General features: G+C 56.3%; 1 protein-coding gene across 1 annotated transcript in view; it reads right to left on the bottom strand.

Moving 5' to 3' along the window:
• The window catches only part of LRRC75A (leucine rich repeat containing 75A), a 42119-nt gene that overhangs the window by 694 nt on the left and 27176 nt on the right, over positions 1-14249 (bottom strand). Inside the window, exons 2-3 of the mRNA XM_032432001.1 lie at positions 11974-12102; positions 2081-2196 (exon numbers count right to left, since the gene is read on the bottom strand). Coding sequence (XP_032287892.1) covers positions 2081-2196; positions 11974-12102 — 245 coding nt within the window. The remainder of the gene's footprint in view (positions 1-2080; positions 2197-11973; positions 12103-14249) is intronic.

Raw genomic sequence — 14249 nt, 5'->3', positions numbered from 1 at the left:
GCATCTCAGCCTGGCTGGGCCCAGCTGCCCAGAGCTTGAGGGGCCACGGGGGAAAGACCCAGAGGTTTCTGCAGTGACTAAGGGTACGTTCTAGGGCCGTAGTGCCTGGGTTTGCATCTTAACTCTTCTTCCTACTCGCTTCCTACTCTAATCAGTTCCCTAACTTCTCTGTGCCTCACTTACCTGAACAAGGGAGCTAATTGAGTACCACGGAATTGTTAACGAGAAATAAGGTAATGGATGCAGAGCATTTAGAACAGTGCCTTGTGTACACGAGAGTGATGAATGAATATTTGCTGATGACATTATGAATCATCTAGACTGAGCTTCCTGCTTCCCCAAGAGCAGCACAAAGTCTCTTGAGGCCTGTGTTCCAAGACAGTCTTGCCCACCAGATGGGCAATCCTTAGGGAGAGCCCTTAGGGGAGGGTGCAGGGGCTCTGAGCCTGGGGGGGTGCGGGTAGCTGCTGACTCCTGGAGGCTCAGGGCTCTGCACCCCCTTCCACTCCCTGCCATCTGGTACTCCTTGCTCTTCTTCCTGGTCCATGCTCTGCGGCCAGAGCTGCCCATTTCCAGGTACCCCAGACAAGCCCTGGGGTCCTAACGGTGGGAGAGAGGAAGGTAGAGGGGGCTCACAGCCTGGTTCAAGAACACAGGTTAACATTAGCAGCCCAAGGATCACGCCTTGGACTTCCTCTTGGCAAAACAACGTTAAGTCTCTATCCTCGAGATCTGAAGCTGGAAGTCTGCTTACAGCTTCCTCCTCTTGCCTCTCAGAGCGTGACCTCTAAGTGCTTGAAACATTGCGGGGCATTTGTTCAGGGTGACCGAAGGACTGGCTGTGGTCAGTGTCACTAATAAAGCAGACCCATTACACCTGGGAGATAGGTAGCGTGTGGTTAACAACCTGAGCCTGGGGTTTGAATCCAGCCCTGCCCCTTAGCAGCTGGGTGATCGTGGCCAGTCAAATGGCGACAGTAATATCCCCCACCTCATTCACTCCTTCAGCAGGGGTTTTTAAGCTCCCGTCAGGCACTGTCCTAGGCACTGACTAGTGTGATGGGAAGCCTCCCGAGGGGAGTGAGGCTTTTGAAATGAAGAATGGACGAAGCCTGCAGGAGTGCTGGGGAGACAGAAGAGGAGGCTCCTGGATTCCAGCAGAGCTCATGTTTCTAGCTTTTCAACCCTAGGTCACAGACTCCTCATGGCATTCCAGGTCCCACGGGTCCTCCTGCTCTGCTCTGTCCCCATGTACAGCTCCTGACTTCAGCCCAGTTGGAGCCCCATCCTTGACTCACTCTCTTCCTTCACCTGGGGACGCATTCCAGGATCCAGCTCCTCTCCTGGCTTCGGGGTGGAAGAGTCCAGAAGGGAAAGAGGAACCAGAGCTCTTGTCAGTGAGGGAGGGCAGTCCTGTCCCTACCCAGTCTAGGGGAAGGACACAAGCCATTCTGCCCCATGGTCATGTACAAGAAAAGCAGGGGTGCTCCCTCCAGAAAGCCTAACGTCCTAGGCTCCCCTTTACTTGCTTCCAATGGTGCTAGCTGTCTCCGCCCACAGGTTCTGTGTCCCATGTGCCCCCAAACCCCCAATCTTCTTCAGGGGGCCATAAAAACCCTTGAGGCTTCTCACTGCTGCGTGGCCCAGGGGCATGGCTGGGGTCTGGGTCAACCTAGGAGATATCCAGGAGAAGTAGGGGATCCAGTGGGAGTGCCCACATTTGGCACACCAGGAATTAGAAGGCCTCATGTCTTCCTCCCCACCCACCCCTTCTGAATGGGCCCAGACTCCCCGGTTCCCAACCCACAGACCAGGGAGGGCCCCACCGGCAGCTCCCCTCATGGCTCATGCCCACCTGGAATGCCCTCCTGGCTCCTCTCTCCACCCAACCCTGAACTCTCCTTCAATCTCACCTCCTTCGGGCACCTTCCAAGGCAACCCCCCTGGCTCTAGCTCCTCCGTTCACCCCTGGGAGGGAGTGCCGTGTAGCCCAGCCTGGCATGGATTCGCTCTGGGCTGCCCTTCTAGAAGGAGGCCGGGCGGGGGCAGGGAAGATCTGGCTCAGGTGACTGAGACTCACCAGGCCTGCGGCTTCCTCTTCACCAGCCCCCGGTGCCGCCTCCACTGGGAGTGGGGGCTCAGGTGGTAGGTCAGCTGCCGGCACAGCTTCTCCATGGCGCCCAGCGCATCGCCCTCCTGCAGAGACAACCACAGGCAGGAGGCCCCTGAGTCGCTGGAACGGGCCGGGGAGACCAGGCGCTCCCCTCCGGCTTCCTGTCTCCATGGGATGAGCATGGCACCCCCGGGCTGAGCTGGGGGACGTTCGCTCTGCTGGGTCCCGCTGGGCCCCCTTAGCAGAAAGCAGTTGCTTGCAAATTGATCTGCACAATGGCTCTCTCTGGTTTCTGCGAATTAGTTGCTATCGTGGCGAAATTGAGATTGATCTAAAACTCTACATTCACAATCTGACAGTTGACCAGAGCTGAGTGCTGGCTGATCCCTGAGCCAATATTCATCATGGTCCCTGCCTCTCCCCAGTGGCCAGGGCCGTTCTGCTCACTCGTTTGCTCAACAAAGGTTTACTGAGCACCTACTAGGTGCCAGGCAATTGTTCTAGGCAAGAAGAAGAAAGGGAAATATTTTTATGATGTCACAAGTGGGAAAATAAACAAGTGAGGAGTCCGGGTCTTTTCCAGCACAGTTCATTCATCTACTGTAATCTGTCTGGGCCATCAGCATTTTTTTTAATTTATTTTTTAAAATATTTTATTCATTTATTTGAGAGAAAGAGCGTGTGAGCGAGAGAGCAGCAGAGGGAGAGGGAGAAGCAGACTCCCCACTGAGTTGGGAGCCCGATATGGGGCTCGATCCCAGGACCCTGAGATCATGACCTGAGCTGAAGGCAGCCGTTTAACCAACTGAGCCACCCAGGCGCCCCAACATTTTTTTTTTTAAATAAGCTCTACACCCGATGTGGGGCTTGAGCTCATGACCCCGAGGACAAGAGTCGCATGCTCTACCGACCGAGCCAGGCGCTGCAGGCCCGTCAGCTTTTGCGTTTGAAACCCTGGGCATTATGTCCTGAATTGTGTCCCACCCAAGTTCTTAAATTTAAGTCCTCAACCCAGGTATCTCGGACTGTGACAATATGTGGAAATAGGGCCTCTAGAGAGCAATTCAGTTAGAATGAGGTCATTTGGGGTGGGCCCTAATCCAAAATGACTGGTGTCCTCATGAAAAGAGATTAGGTCACAGACACGCATAGAGGAAAGACCACGTGAGGACCCTGGAGAAGCCAAGGAGAGGACTCAGAAGCAACCAACCCTGCCAACACCTTGATCTTGGACTTCCAGCCGTCACAGCTATGAGAAAATAAATTTCTGTTGCTTAAGTGGTATTTTGTTATGGAGGCCCTGACAAACTTACATTGGGTTAATGCGTGCAGCAGAGAGATGCTAGAGACTCCATCTCTGTCCCAAGGGAAGTCAGCTCAATAGACAGTCACCAAGCCCTGGGGGAGGGGGGTGCCAAGAGCGTGTGAAGTTCAACCACAAGCTCACGTCCAGTGCCTGGCACACAGTGAGCACTCAATAAAGGTCAGCTTGATGGTTGTTACCATCATCACTCTGCTAATGGAGACTCAGCATATTAAGTACTTAAGAGCATGGACTCGGAGACAAACCCTGTGGATATGAACCCTTGCTTTGCTACCTCCTCTGTGACCTTGGGCAAGTCACTTGACCTTCAATCCTCCTCCGTGAAGGGATAACAGAACCCAACTCACGGGGCATTTTGTGAGAATGCAATGAGTCACTATTTGCAGAGGGCTGTGACTGTCGCTCAGCTCACAGCAAGCTCTGCAGGAATGCTCACTACCTCAATAACTAGAAGAGCAACAAAGACATGCAAAACTCTGGCAGCGTAAAGGGGATGACTCCTCCCCCCAAGGCTCACATGTGAGTTGGGGTTTTCAGGGCGGATGGGTTCGTGATTTTTGCATGGAGAGAAGAAACAAGAGGCATCCCCGAGTGAGGAGGAAATGTGTGCAAAGGTTTGGGTGTTGGGGGTGTTACAGGAGCAGGGGACAATCTGGGGTCTGGTCACTTCTCGCCACCTCCACGGCTACCACCTTGGTCCAAGCCACTGTCATCTGTCACCTGGATTGCTGCACACGGACCTTACGCTAGGACTTCATGGAATCCCCACAACACCCCAGAGCTGAACTGCTTTCATTAGCCCCATTTTACAGAGGAGGAAACTGAGGCATAGAGAGCAGGGCTGGAGCTGTTGGAAAGGCAAGAGAAGAAGACCCTGAGGACGGGAGACGAGAGGGAGAAGAGGTAGGAAAAGGGGGTGTTGAGGATCCGAAGAGGTGCAGCATCTGAGCAGGGATCCAGGAGACAGAGGCTCAAGACGGAATAGAATCGGTGTAGACAGCACCTCTGGTCTCTGGTTCTCCCAGGACCTCACTTCCTCTTGCCCCAGCCTGCCTGTCTGATAAATGTCACCTGTCGCTTCAGGCGATTACACTCGCATTCCCTGGGTTGCCGTGTTCTGATTCTAGAGCTTAGTTTCTTGCTGAGCCTCCTCGTACGGGTGTGTGAGATGGGAAGCAGGAAAAGCAGACGAGGGCTCAATGGAGGAAGAAGAGCAGGATCACGTTTGCATTTTGGGACTGTCCCTCTGACAGAGAGTGGTTCAGGGCCAGTCCCATCTGCTTTGTGTGGTTTGGGCACCCCTGCCAGGCCTGCGGAAAGCCCCGAAAGTGACGGGGGCTTGCACACTGGACTGACAGTGCGCGGGATGGAGAGGGTGTGGGCAGGGCAGGGATAAGGAAGGATCCAGGCTTTGGGCTTGGGACCTGGGTAGAAGGCAAGGGGCTCCGGGAGAGAAGGGGATGAAAAGGCAGGACAGGGGAATGCGCGGCTCATTTGGAACCACGTGGAGTTTGAGGGGCCTAGGGATCCCTCCTGGGAGATGCAATTGGATTTATGAGGCTGGGGCTCAAGACACATTCACCAGCCTCTGATTTACCCCCTGGCCGTGGAATGAGCTGACAGGGAAAGGGGAGGACACACCGGACCTGAAGGGATGGACAAGGCACAGTGTAGCCAAGGGCACCAAGGAGAAGAAGGGCTGGCGGGACTCCAGTGAGGAGGCCTTGGCCAGAAGAAGCTCAGGGAGGGGCGGTCATGGGGGGGAGGGGCCCCGGGTGAAGGCCAACTCTGGAGGCCAAAGGGAGGATGGGAGGTGACAGCAGAGATGGCGCATTGAGAGCTTCTTCACTTGGGGCCGTTGCACCCTGGAATCACCAAGGAGCTTTTAAAAACCCTGCCTGGGCCACCCCCAGCATGGGTGGGCATCTTGCACGCAGGGATTTTTTTTTTTTAAAAGCTCTACGGCTGATTCCTGTGGCGCCAAGTTGGAGAAACACCAGTTCAAAAGCTTCAGAGACAAGGACCGAGGGAGGGAGAGGTGGGACTGGGTGGTCGGCCCAGCTTCACTCCTTGGGACCACCCCGGGGCCAGAACATCGCCACTCTCCCACGGCACCTGCTCCAACTCAGCTTCGGCTGCTCGTTCAGCCACTTCCGGGGGGCGGGGGGCCGGGGGGGTGTCATCCCCTGGGCCTGGGCCGTGAAGAGAGAAACAAAGAGAGGAAAAGGCGGCAAAGCAGCCGCCGCAGTGCGCCGGCACTGCCACAAGGGGGCAGCTGTGTGCAGGGCGCCGCAACGGGTTGACCGCGCACGGCCGTTCCCCACCCGGGAGACTGAGCAAGCCTGTTTCCTCACCAACAAGGACAACAGATACGGTCACCTCACAGGCGATTTGAGACGCAACGTGAGCTCGTGTCCTCACAGAAGTGAGAGCTCCCTTCTGTTTGTCTGGGCTAGTGAACAACAGCTCCCGTTTACTGCGCCTCTGCTCTGTTAGGCGTCGCCCCTGCGCTTCCTGCACGAGCTCTTCACAATCCTGTAACTCGCAACGATCCTATGAAACGGGCGCTACCATTACCCCCACTTTACAAATGAGGGAACGGAGGCACAAAGAAGCTGACTACACTGGCAAGCCCCACAGCTTGTGAGATGGAATCAGGACGCAAAAGCCCGGCTCCGAGGCTGGCATCCTTCCCAACCTGCCATCCCGCCCTGCGCTGCCCTCCCGGTGATAAATCTTTGGCCTAGGTGGGTTCGAGGTGTTTCTATCATTTGCAAGCCCATCTAATTTCCCCACCCCCCAACTCCGTGGAGTTTTCGAAGCCCCCTCCAGGTCTCCCTCCCACGGAGAAGAGGACAAAGCAGGACTGGCTCAGAGCTGGAGAAGGAGAGGGTGGGGAAGGCAGGGGCTGGAAGGGGAGGGAGGAGGCGCAAGTGTCGTTTCTGCGTGGTTTTCCAGAAACGGCAACCACGCGCCCCTTGTGCAACCTTGGCCGAGGGGTGTGACCACCGGCCCCGCAAGTCACCCGGTCCGTGCGCCCCGCGTCGAGCCCTCGGCGGTCGGCAGGCCCCTCTCTGCGGCTCAAAGTGGTGAGGCCCAGCAGCCCCTTTGTGCAACCAGACCCCATGCCAAGCTGCAGCTGATTGGTCCAGAAGCGGGCACGGGCAGAGCGCAGCCAACCAGCCCTTTCCTGGCGACGGGACACACCCCCGTCCGCTCCCAGGGCTGGACGCCGCCGCCGAGTAGACTCAGAGCCCCGAGAACGGAGAGGGAGGTCCGGGGGAGCCGAGAGGAGGGATGGAGAGATGCCTGCCCTGCGTTTCGTCTGTCCTTGTGGCCTCTCCTTCCAAGCTTGGCTGCCTTTGGGCCCCATAGGGCCCCTCGGTATCAGGATAAATTCTCTTCCTAGCTTGACGCGCAACAGAACCCTCACCCACACCCGAGGCTCAAAGGCGGTTTGTGGAATCAATTCTGCCGCTCTTCCTGCCACCCATGGAAAAGGAAGAAGGAAGGAGAGGGGCGTGATGCAAGTCTGGGGTGGTTGAGCATCGCAGGGTGGAGCGAGGGGCCCGCAGCACTGCCCCCCACACCCCCCACCCCGCCTCTGCCCAGGGCCCTGGAGAGGACCCTGAGGGACTCTCACTGACTTGTCAGGAAAGATGCTCAAGGCAGACTGCAGTCCCACAAGCACCCGGACCCTGCTCCACCTCTCACCCGTCAGATGGTGACTCCCACCTGCCATCTTGACTTCCCTAGGCCCCTTTGTACGCTTACCCCAGAACCCAAACAAGCACAGCCCGCCACTACTGGGAGCCCAAAGCCTTCCCTCACTCATTCATAAAATCATTCATCAGATATTGACTGTCCTTCCTCCTACAAGCTGGATGCTCCTCCAGATATGGGGAGACTTGCTGGGCTTTGCCTTTACTCCCTACCCTGAGTCCATTCTCTGCTCTTCTCGGTGCCTGGAAGGCTGAACTCTATAGACAGCACCCTCCTGCCCCGGCTTCCAGTTGGGCTCAGCTAATGAGAGTGATTGGAGTGAGATCCGAGGGCAGGAGGAAAGATCCTTCCCATTCTCACCCTCCCGGCTTTAGCCTGTGGTGTGGCTGCCAGCCTCCAAGACGGCGCCCACGGATCCTGGCCTCCTGTCATTGCTCCCTCCCGTAGTCTGCTGCACTGCATTGATCTGGGTGATGCATAGAATGTGGCGAGGTCATAAAAGACACTGTGCTGTCTGCCTTCCTCTTTTCTTGGATCACCTGCTCTGGGATAAGCCAGCTACCCGTCGTGAGAAAAGCTCAAGCGGTCCTATGGAGAGACCCACATGGCAAGAAACTGGGGCCTCCTGTCAGCAGCCAAGGAATGGGCCAGCCCGGAAGGGGGCCTGCCACTCTCTGCCAAGCCTGTGGATCCCTGTAGCCCTGGCCACTGTCTTGAGGGACCCTAAGCTAGAACTACCTAGTCACGCTACAGAGACTGCACAGGGATAAATGTCGACTGTTCTAAGCCACCGAGCTCTGGGGTCATTTGCTACACACAATAGAAAATACAGCACGATTCTGGAAAAGGTGTTCTCGGCTCTGGTCATGGCTCCGGTCATGGCTTGTACCCATGGCCTCTTTCTGATAACAGCTTCCTACTGCTGCTAGTTTTTGGGGTGTCTCAGTATCCCCCGTTGGTTTCCTTCCTCCTGCCCACAACCCTGGAAATAGTTCCATTATTAAACTCCCAAAAATTCACAATGGAATGTGCTGGCCCGCTTCCCGCAAGGGCCCTGCCTGATGCAAGATGTAACTACGAGCAAGACAGATGTCATCTCCTGTCCCTTTGGCAATACTGCTGTTCGCATGGGGGAAGGCAGACAATATGCCAGCTGACAAATAAATAAGCCAGATGACTTGGGAGACCAGTGAGTGAAATGAAGCCGTCAACAGGGCACGGGCTGATGGGGGGGAGCTGTGTCAACGAGGCTGGTCACAGAAGGTTCTGGAGAGGCGACCATGAGGCTGAGCCTGAATGGAGGAGCCGGGGAGCCCAGGCAGAGGTGGCAGCAAGGTCGCTGGAGGTAGGAGAGGACCTGGATGCTCCAGGAACCGAGAGGAGGCCCATGGGGCCAGAGCCGAGTGAGCAGAGTGGAGAGGATGAGACAGGAGATTCAGGCGGGGCCACGAACGGGGTTTGGGTTTTAGTGAAAGTACGACACCACCCCACGTGGAAGGCTTCTCAGCGAGGTACTTAGGTGATCCAATTTCCCTTGCAGATTGCTCCCTGGCTGCTCCCGGAGCACAAAGGGCCAGGAGGCATGGTGGGATGTGCGGGGCTGGCGCTGGGGCCCAGGGAAGGAAGGGGTCTCTGAACTTTCCCACTACATGATCTGTGCTGATGGTGGGATGAGTTTTGGGTGGGGGAGGGGTGGCGAATCAGGGACACCCAGGCAGAGATGTCCAAGAGGTGGGTGACTTTTGAGCTGGAAGCTGGGCGGTGGATGGATCACACACAGTCATGGGAGGGATGGGGTTTTGCCTGTCCCCTCCTTCTCGGGGCACACACAGACCCACCGCCTTCTAGGGCCTAGGCCCATGTCCAGCTGGGACACAGGAGAGGACTTTGGGTAGGCTGGGACTCATTTGAGGGGGTCATCTTGCTGGTGGAGTTATTGGTCTGGTGGATGCTTCACCGAGATTGGACGAGGAAGGGCTATTTCCTTTGTCTCATGTCTCCACTGAGGGCGATGGCCCCTCATGCCTGATGGTCTTGACATCTCTGATCTGAAGTTCTCAGATGAAAGAGCTAAGAACAGGAAGTCCTGGCCAGCCCCGAGCCAGCTCAGGTTTTGGGGATGGTGCAATCAGGGGCTGTCCTTATTCCCAGCTCCAGGGCCCCAGAACCAGGACCTCCCACCCTGGCCTCAACCACAACCAGGACAGTCCTTCCAAAGGGCCTCCCCTGCCTCATGGCCTTGGGTATGGCTAAGGGGAACCAGCCAGGCCCTGGGGCCTCCGACAGGGCTGACACCCCTGGCTGGCTCTGGAAATCGGGAAATCAGAGGCCGGCCCCTCGTTCTCCAAGACTCTGAGCCCACTCCCTGCCTCAGTGTCCCACCACGGACCTGCTGGGTCTGAGCAACCTGCTTGGCCCACGGTGGGTGCTCACTGACTAGGTACAGCTTAGCGTCTGTGTATAGGGTGCTCAGCTGTGCCAGGAACATTCTCCTGAATCAGTTCACTGAACTCTCCAAAGGGCTCTCCAGGGGAGGGTATCGTCATTCGCCTTTGGAGTTGAGGAAAACACAGTTCAGCTAATGAAGCGGCCTGAGAAAGCTACACCCAGGCAGGGGACCCAATGTTTGTGTCCCCCACCCCCCAACTCAGAGGTTGAACCCCATCTCAGGGTGATGGTGTCTGGAGGTGGGGCGTTTAGGGGGGAAAGTAGGATTAGATGAGGTCATGAAGGTTATAAGAAGAAGCCAGAGAGCTAGCTGGCTTGCTTTCGACCATCGTGAGGCCACAACGAGAAGGCAGCCATCTGCAAACTGGGAAGAGGGCTCTTGTCAGAACTGGACCTTACTGGCTGGCACCCTGATCTTGGACTTCCGGCTTCCAGAACTGTGAGCAACACAATCCTGTTGCTTCTCAGCCACCCAGTCAGGGGTAACGTGTGGTAGCAGCCTGAGCTCAGACCCCCAGGTACGGCCCCCGTAGTCTCCACCCAGACGGGAGGGGATGGATCTCAGCCCAGAACCCCTTGGGCCACCTCTCCTTCCCGTGTCCTGTGGTTTGGCATGAGCAGTTACCCACTTGCAGGCCCTTCCTATGTGGAGGGAGGCAGGCCCTCCTCCTCCAGCCCAGATGCAGCCCCACAAGCCCCTCCCCCGCCAAGAGCACTGGGAGCACAGGGGTCCAGCGCCCGAGCACCAGCCTGCACTCTGCCCGGAACTGGGCCCCAAATCACACCCGCGGTGTACCCGTTAGCAGATTCCTTCATTACCTGACTTTGGTCTTCCTCAACTCTAAAATGGGCATAAAAATAACATCTCTCCAATTGAGCTGCTTCGAGTGCCCTGTGATCCGTCACCCCGTCACCCGTGGGCATGTGAATTCATGTTCCAGAAAAGGCAGAGAGGTCTGGCACCTGCTAGGCCTCGGACAGACCCTGCTCGCAGCTTCCCCGGGCTGAGCCAGATAGAAGCGGAATGAGAAGTGAAGGTGATTCCAGGCCCAGCTGGTTTCCTGGCGGCTCCTGGCACCAGCCCCTCTTCCCCAGGCTTTGAGGCTCCCAGTCTGCCAACCCTCATTACCCGCTTTTTCTTACCATCCCATATTTGAGCCCCACATCCCTGCCTTCTGCTGCATCCCACCACCAGCCCCAACCCACCCCCACACCTGCCCCAGACTGGCTCCCAGCCCTTCAGAGCTCGCTCCTCACCTCAGAGTCTTGGCCCCAGACAGCCCCAAGAGCCAGAGAGAAGGCCCTAGACAAAGGCCCGGATGGAGGCTCAGCTCCAGAGCAATGTTGTAGTGTCTGGCCAAGGGAAGGGTGGGGTTGACCACCACCTCCTCCCTCTTATCCTCAATCCTACTCTGGAAGCAGAAGCTTCCCTCAGGCAGTCCTGGGTCCTGCTCTGGCTTCCTGGAAGCCTTTCTTTTGGAAGCTGCTGGAAATTGAGGATGGGAGAGAAACATTCCAGAGTGGAGCTGCCCTGCCCCACACTGGCCCTCCCCTTCCCTGCCGGGGTCACGATGGGCAGCTCTGGCTAAGCTGGCCCGGCACCCCGCGAGGAAGAGGGGCAGGCCCTTCCATCCAGAAGCTGGCTAAGCAGCACCTGCCCGCGGAGCTTTTCCTTCTCTGCTCTGGAAGCCAGGCAGATGTGGGCATGAGCAAAGTGTAAAATGACATTCAGCCTCAGAGAGGAAGGCCATTGGGAGTGCTGGGGACTGAGGCATCCTGGAGAGCACCAAGCGGGGTCACTGCTGGATTTACATGGCACCTTTGTGCAAATAAGAAAAAGTCCACCTCTGGATGGACACAGCCTTGCGCCAGGGCCTGTAACTTGGTGGCAGAGAGAGGGCTGGATCGGACCTGTCTCCTGCCACCTCGGTGTCTGCCTGTCTTTGTGCAGGGTGCAAGACACACAACTGTACATCGCGGTCCTGGCCCCGCATCACAGGGGTGGTTACTCAGCTCCAGTGCTATAGAAATGGGGGATCCATGCTGCTGGAGCGTCCCATTGTTCGAGGGCAGCTGAATATGGAGAAATGTGTGAAACAGTCTGAGTTTTAAATGTTGGCAATGAGTCCAGATTTAATACCCCCGGGGGCCAAACACGACGTGGGCTGAGAGTGGCATGCGCAGCCCCCACCAATGTATGCTGGGCCTTACTTAGGACAGGGCGGGCACCTCAGGCCCTGCTGGCCTGTCCTCCTTGGGCCCCGGGCAATACCGACCAGCCCTCCCTGGACACTGAGCTGCTCTGACCAGAAAGGCGCCCGCCTCACACCCCCAGAGGTGGCCGGCTCAGGCCCAGCTGCCCTACCGGCTTGGGGCAGTGGATGTAGCGGGCCAGGCTGATGATGAGGTCGTGTGTGATGGGGTCCACCAGGTTCCTGAAGCTGGCGTAGCGGTACAGAACGTCGTCCAGAGAGGTCGACTCCATGCCCAGGTCCTGCAAGAGTGAAGGACGCCCAGAGGTCAGGGGCGGCCCGGCCCTACCCTTGAGTTCCACCCAACATGCCCAGAACAGCCCCCTGGAGGTGACTTAGGGCTCCCCCCCCACCAACACCCTGGCCAGGGAGGAGACCCCCCTTCAAGAAGTTTTCCCAGCTGCCAGAAAGCATCTCAGAACCTCCTCCAGAGGGCCAGGAAAACTCCTGTAGAGATGGCCTTCCCAATGCATGCATGTCTCCCAAGCCCTCCAACCTCTGGACGAAGACCCCCCCCCCCGCAACAGGATGAAGCCAAAGGTGGGCTGGTCATGGTACTTTCCACGTAGAGCAAACCTTGGAAATGGCATGCGTCGTAACCCCCCCTGCTCTCTGATAGGGTCCTACATACTGATACTTGTTTTTTTCATGCTTCTGAGGTCATTTTTACTGCTTCTTATGTAGATGACCCAACCTCAGTGTTCCTTTGCCTTGGAGGGGGTGGGGGCTCTGGATTGTGGGATTGAAAGGAAAAGTGGCCAGGCATCCAGAAGAAAACCCCAGGGCTCCTTTAGAAAGGATATCAAGTAGGAGGGAGGAGAGGGACTCTGGGGGAAAGGGGCCCTAGGTGGGGTGGGGGCAGAGGTTCCCCAAGCCTGAGGAGGGACAAGGGTGTGGGGGGCACCACACACTGAGAGCCCCCGCTGGGAGCCTCTGCAGACACCCTTGCCCACCAGCAAGGGACCCCACGGACTTGGCCAAGAATAGTCACCAGTGTGGATTAGGGGCCCTGCTCCAAATGTTCTGGACTGTATAAGCCCCCCAAGATTCCTGTACAACCCCAGGGAAAGAGCAGGCTCCCCAAACATGACTAAAGCTTGAATTCCCCACCAGTCAAGTTGAAACAGCATTAATCGCTTTAGAGAAGCAAAGAAACATGGTTTTCTACCCTAGAGGGTTAGAATAAACTTTATGCCCTCTAGATGTGAAAGAGCATGGGCAAACACCGTGACTTTTCTCAGACACCTCTCCCCAGTTCCTGTTGTCCTTGGTGCCTTGCCCAGACCAGACCATGATAGGAATGATGACATTCCTGCCCCCAGCCCACCCTGAGGACCAAGGGGGCCACTGAGGGTGGACAGGGAAAGCAAGGAGACCCACTTTTGCTGCCCTCACCCTCCAGACCCCTAGGCCCTCAAGCCGCATGCGGAGCTACCCCAGAGGAGGAAGCCTCACAGGCTGGGTGGCCAGAGTCCAGCACCCTGGGGACACGAAATATGTGGCTGATGGGTGAGTCCCAGCAGGGGTTCCCTCCCTGTCATGTCGGTGGGGGATCTTGAACTTTTCCAAACACCTTCCCTGGGTGATTCTTAGAAATCCCTGTTAAGGCAAGTAGGCTGGGCATCATGATTCCCAATTTACAGATGGAGAAACTAAGGCCCAGGATTTCAGGAATGGAATGTACAACATGATGACTATAGTTAACACTGCGGTGTAGGAGATTTGAAAGATGCTAAGAGAGTACACAGCCTAAAAGTTCTCAAGGCAAAGAAAAGAACATATTTTTTTCTTTTTTTTTCTCCCCCTAACTATACGAGGTGAAGATGTTAACTTACTGTGGTCATCGTTTCATAGCGTATGTAATTTAATCATTATGCTGTGCACCTTAAACTTATACAATGCTCTAACTCAGTTATATCCCAGTAACAATGAAAGAGAAAAAATCACATATGATACAGATGTTTTTTATTTTTATTTTTTTTAAAGATTTTATTTATTTATTTGACAGAGAGATAGAGAGAGAGCACAAGGAGGCAGAGAGGCAGGCAGAGGGAGAGGGAGAAGCAGGCTCCCCGCTGAGCAGGGAGCCCGACACGGGGCTCGATCCCAGGACTTTGGGATCATGACCTGAGCCGAAGGCAGACGCTTCACCGACTGGGCCACCCAGGCGCCCCAATAAAGATGTTTTATTTTCTTTTATTATTTTTTAAAGATTTTATTTATTTATTTGAGAGAGAATGAGAGAGAGAGAGCACATGAGATGGGGGAGGGTCAGAGAGAGAAGCAGACTCCCCGCTGAGCAGGGAGCCCGACGTGGGACTCGATCCCGGGACTCCAGGATCATGACCCGAGCCGAAGGCAGTCGCCCAACCAGCTGAGCCACCCAGAC

This window comes from Phoca vitulina, unplaced genomic scaffold, assembly GCF_004348235.1.
Source record: "Phoca vitulina isolate PV1807 unplaced genomic scaffold, GSC_HSeal_1.0 scaffold47, whole genome shotgun sequence".
NCBI lineage: Eukaryota > Metazoa > Chordata > Mammalia > Carnivora > Phocidae > Phoca > Phoca vitulina.
The sequence above is the reverse complement of the archived record's forward strand: the minus strand, read 5'-3'. Positions and strand labels throughout refer to the sequence as shown.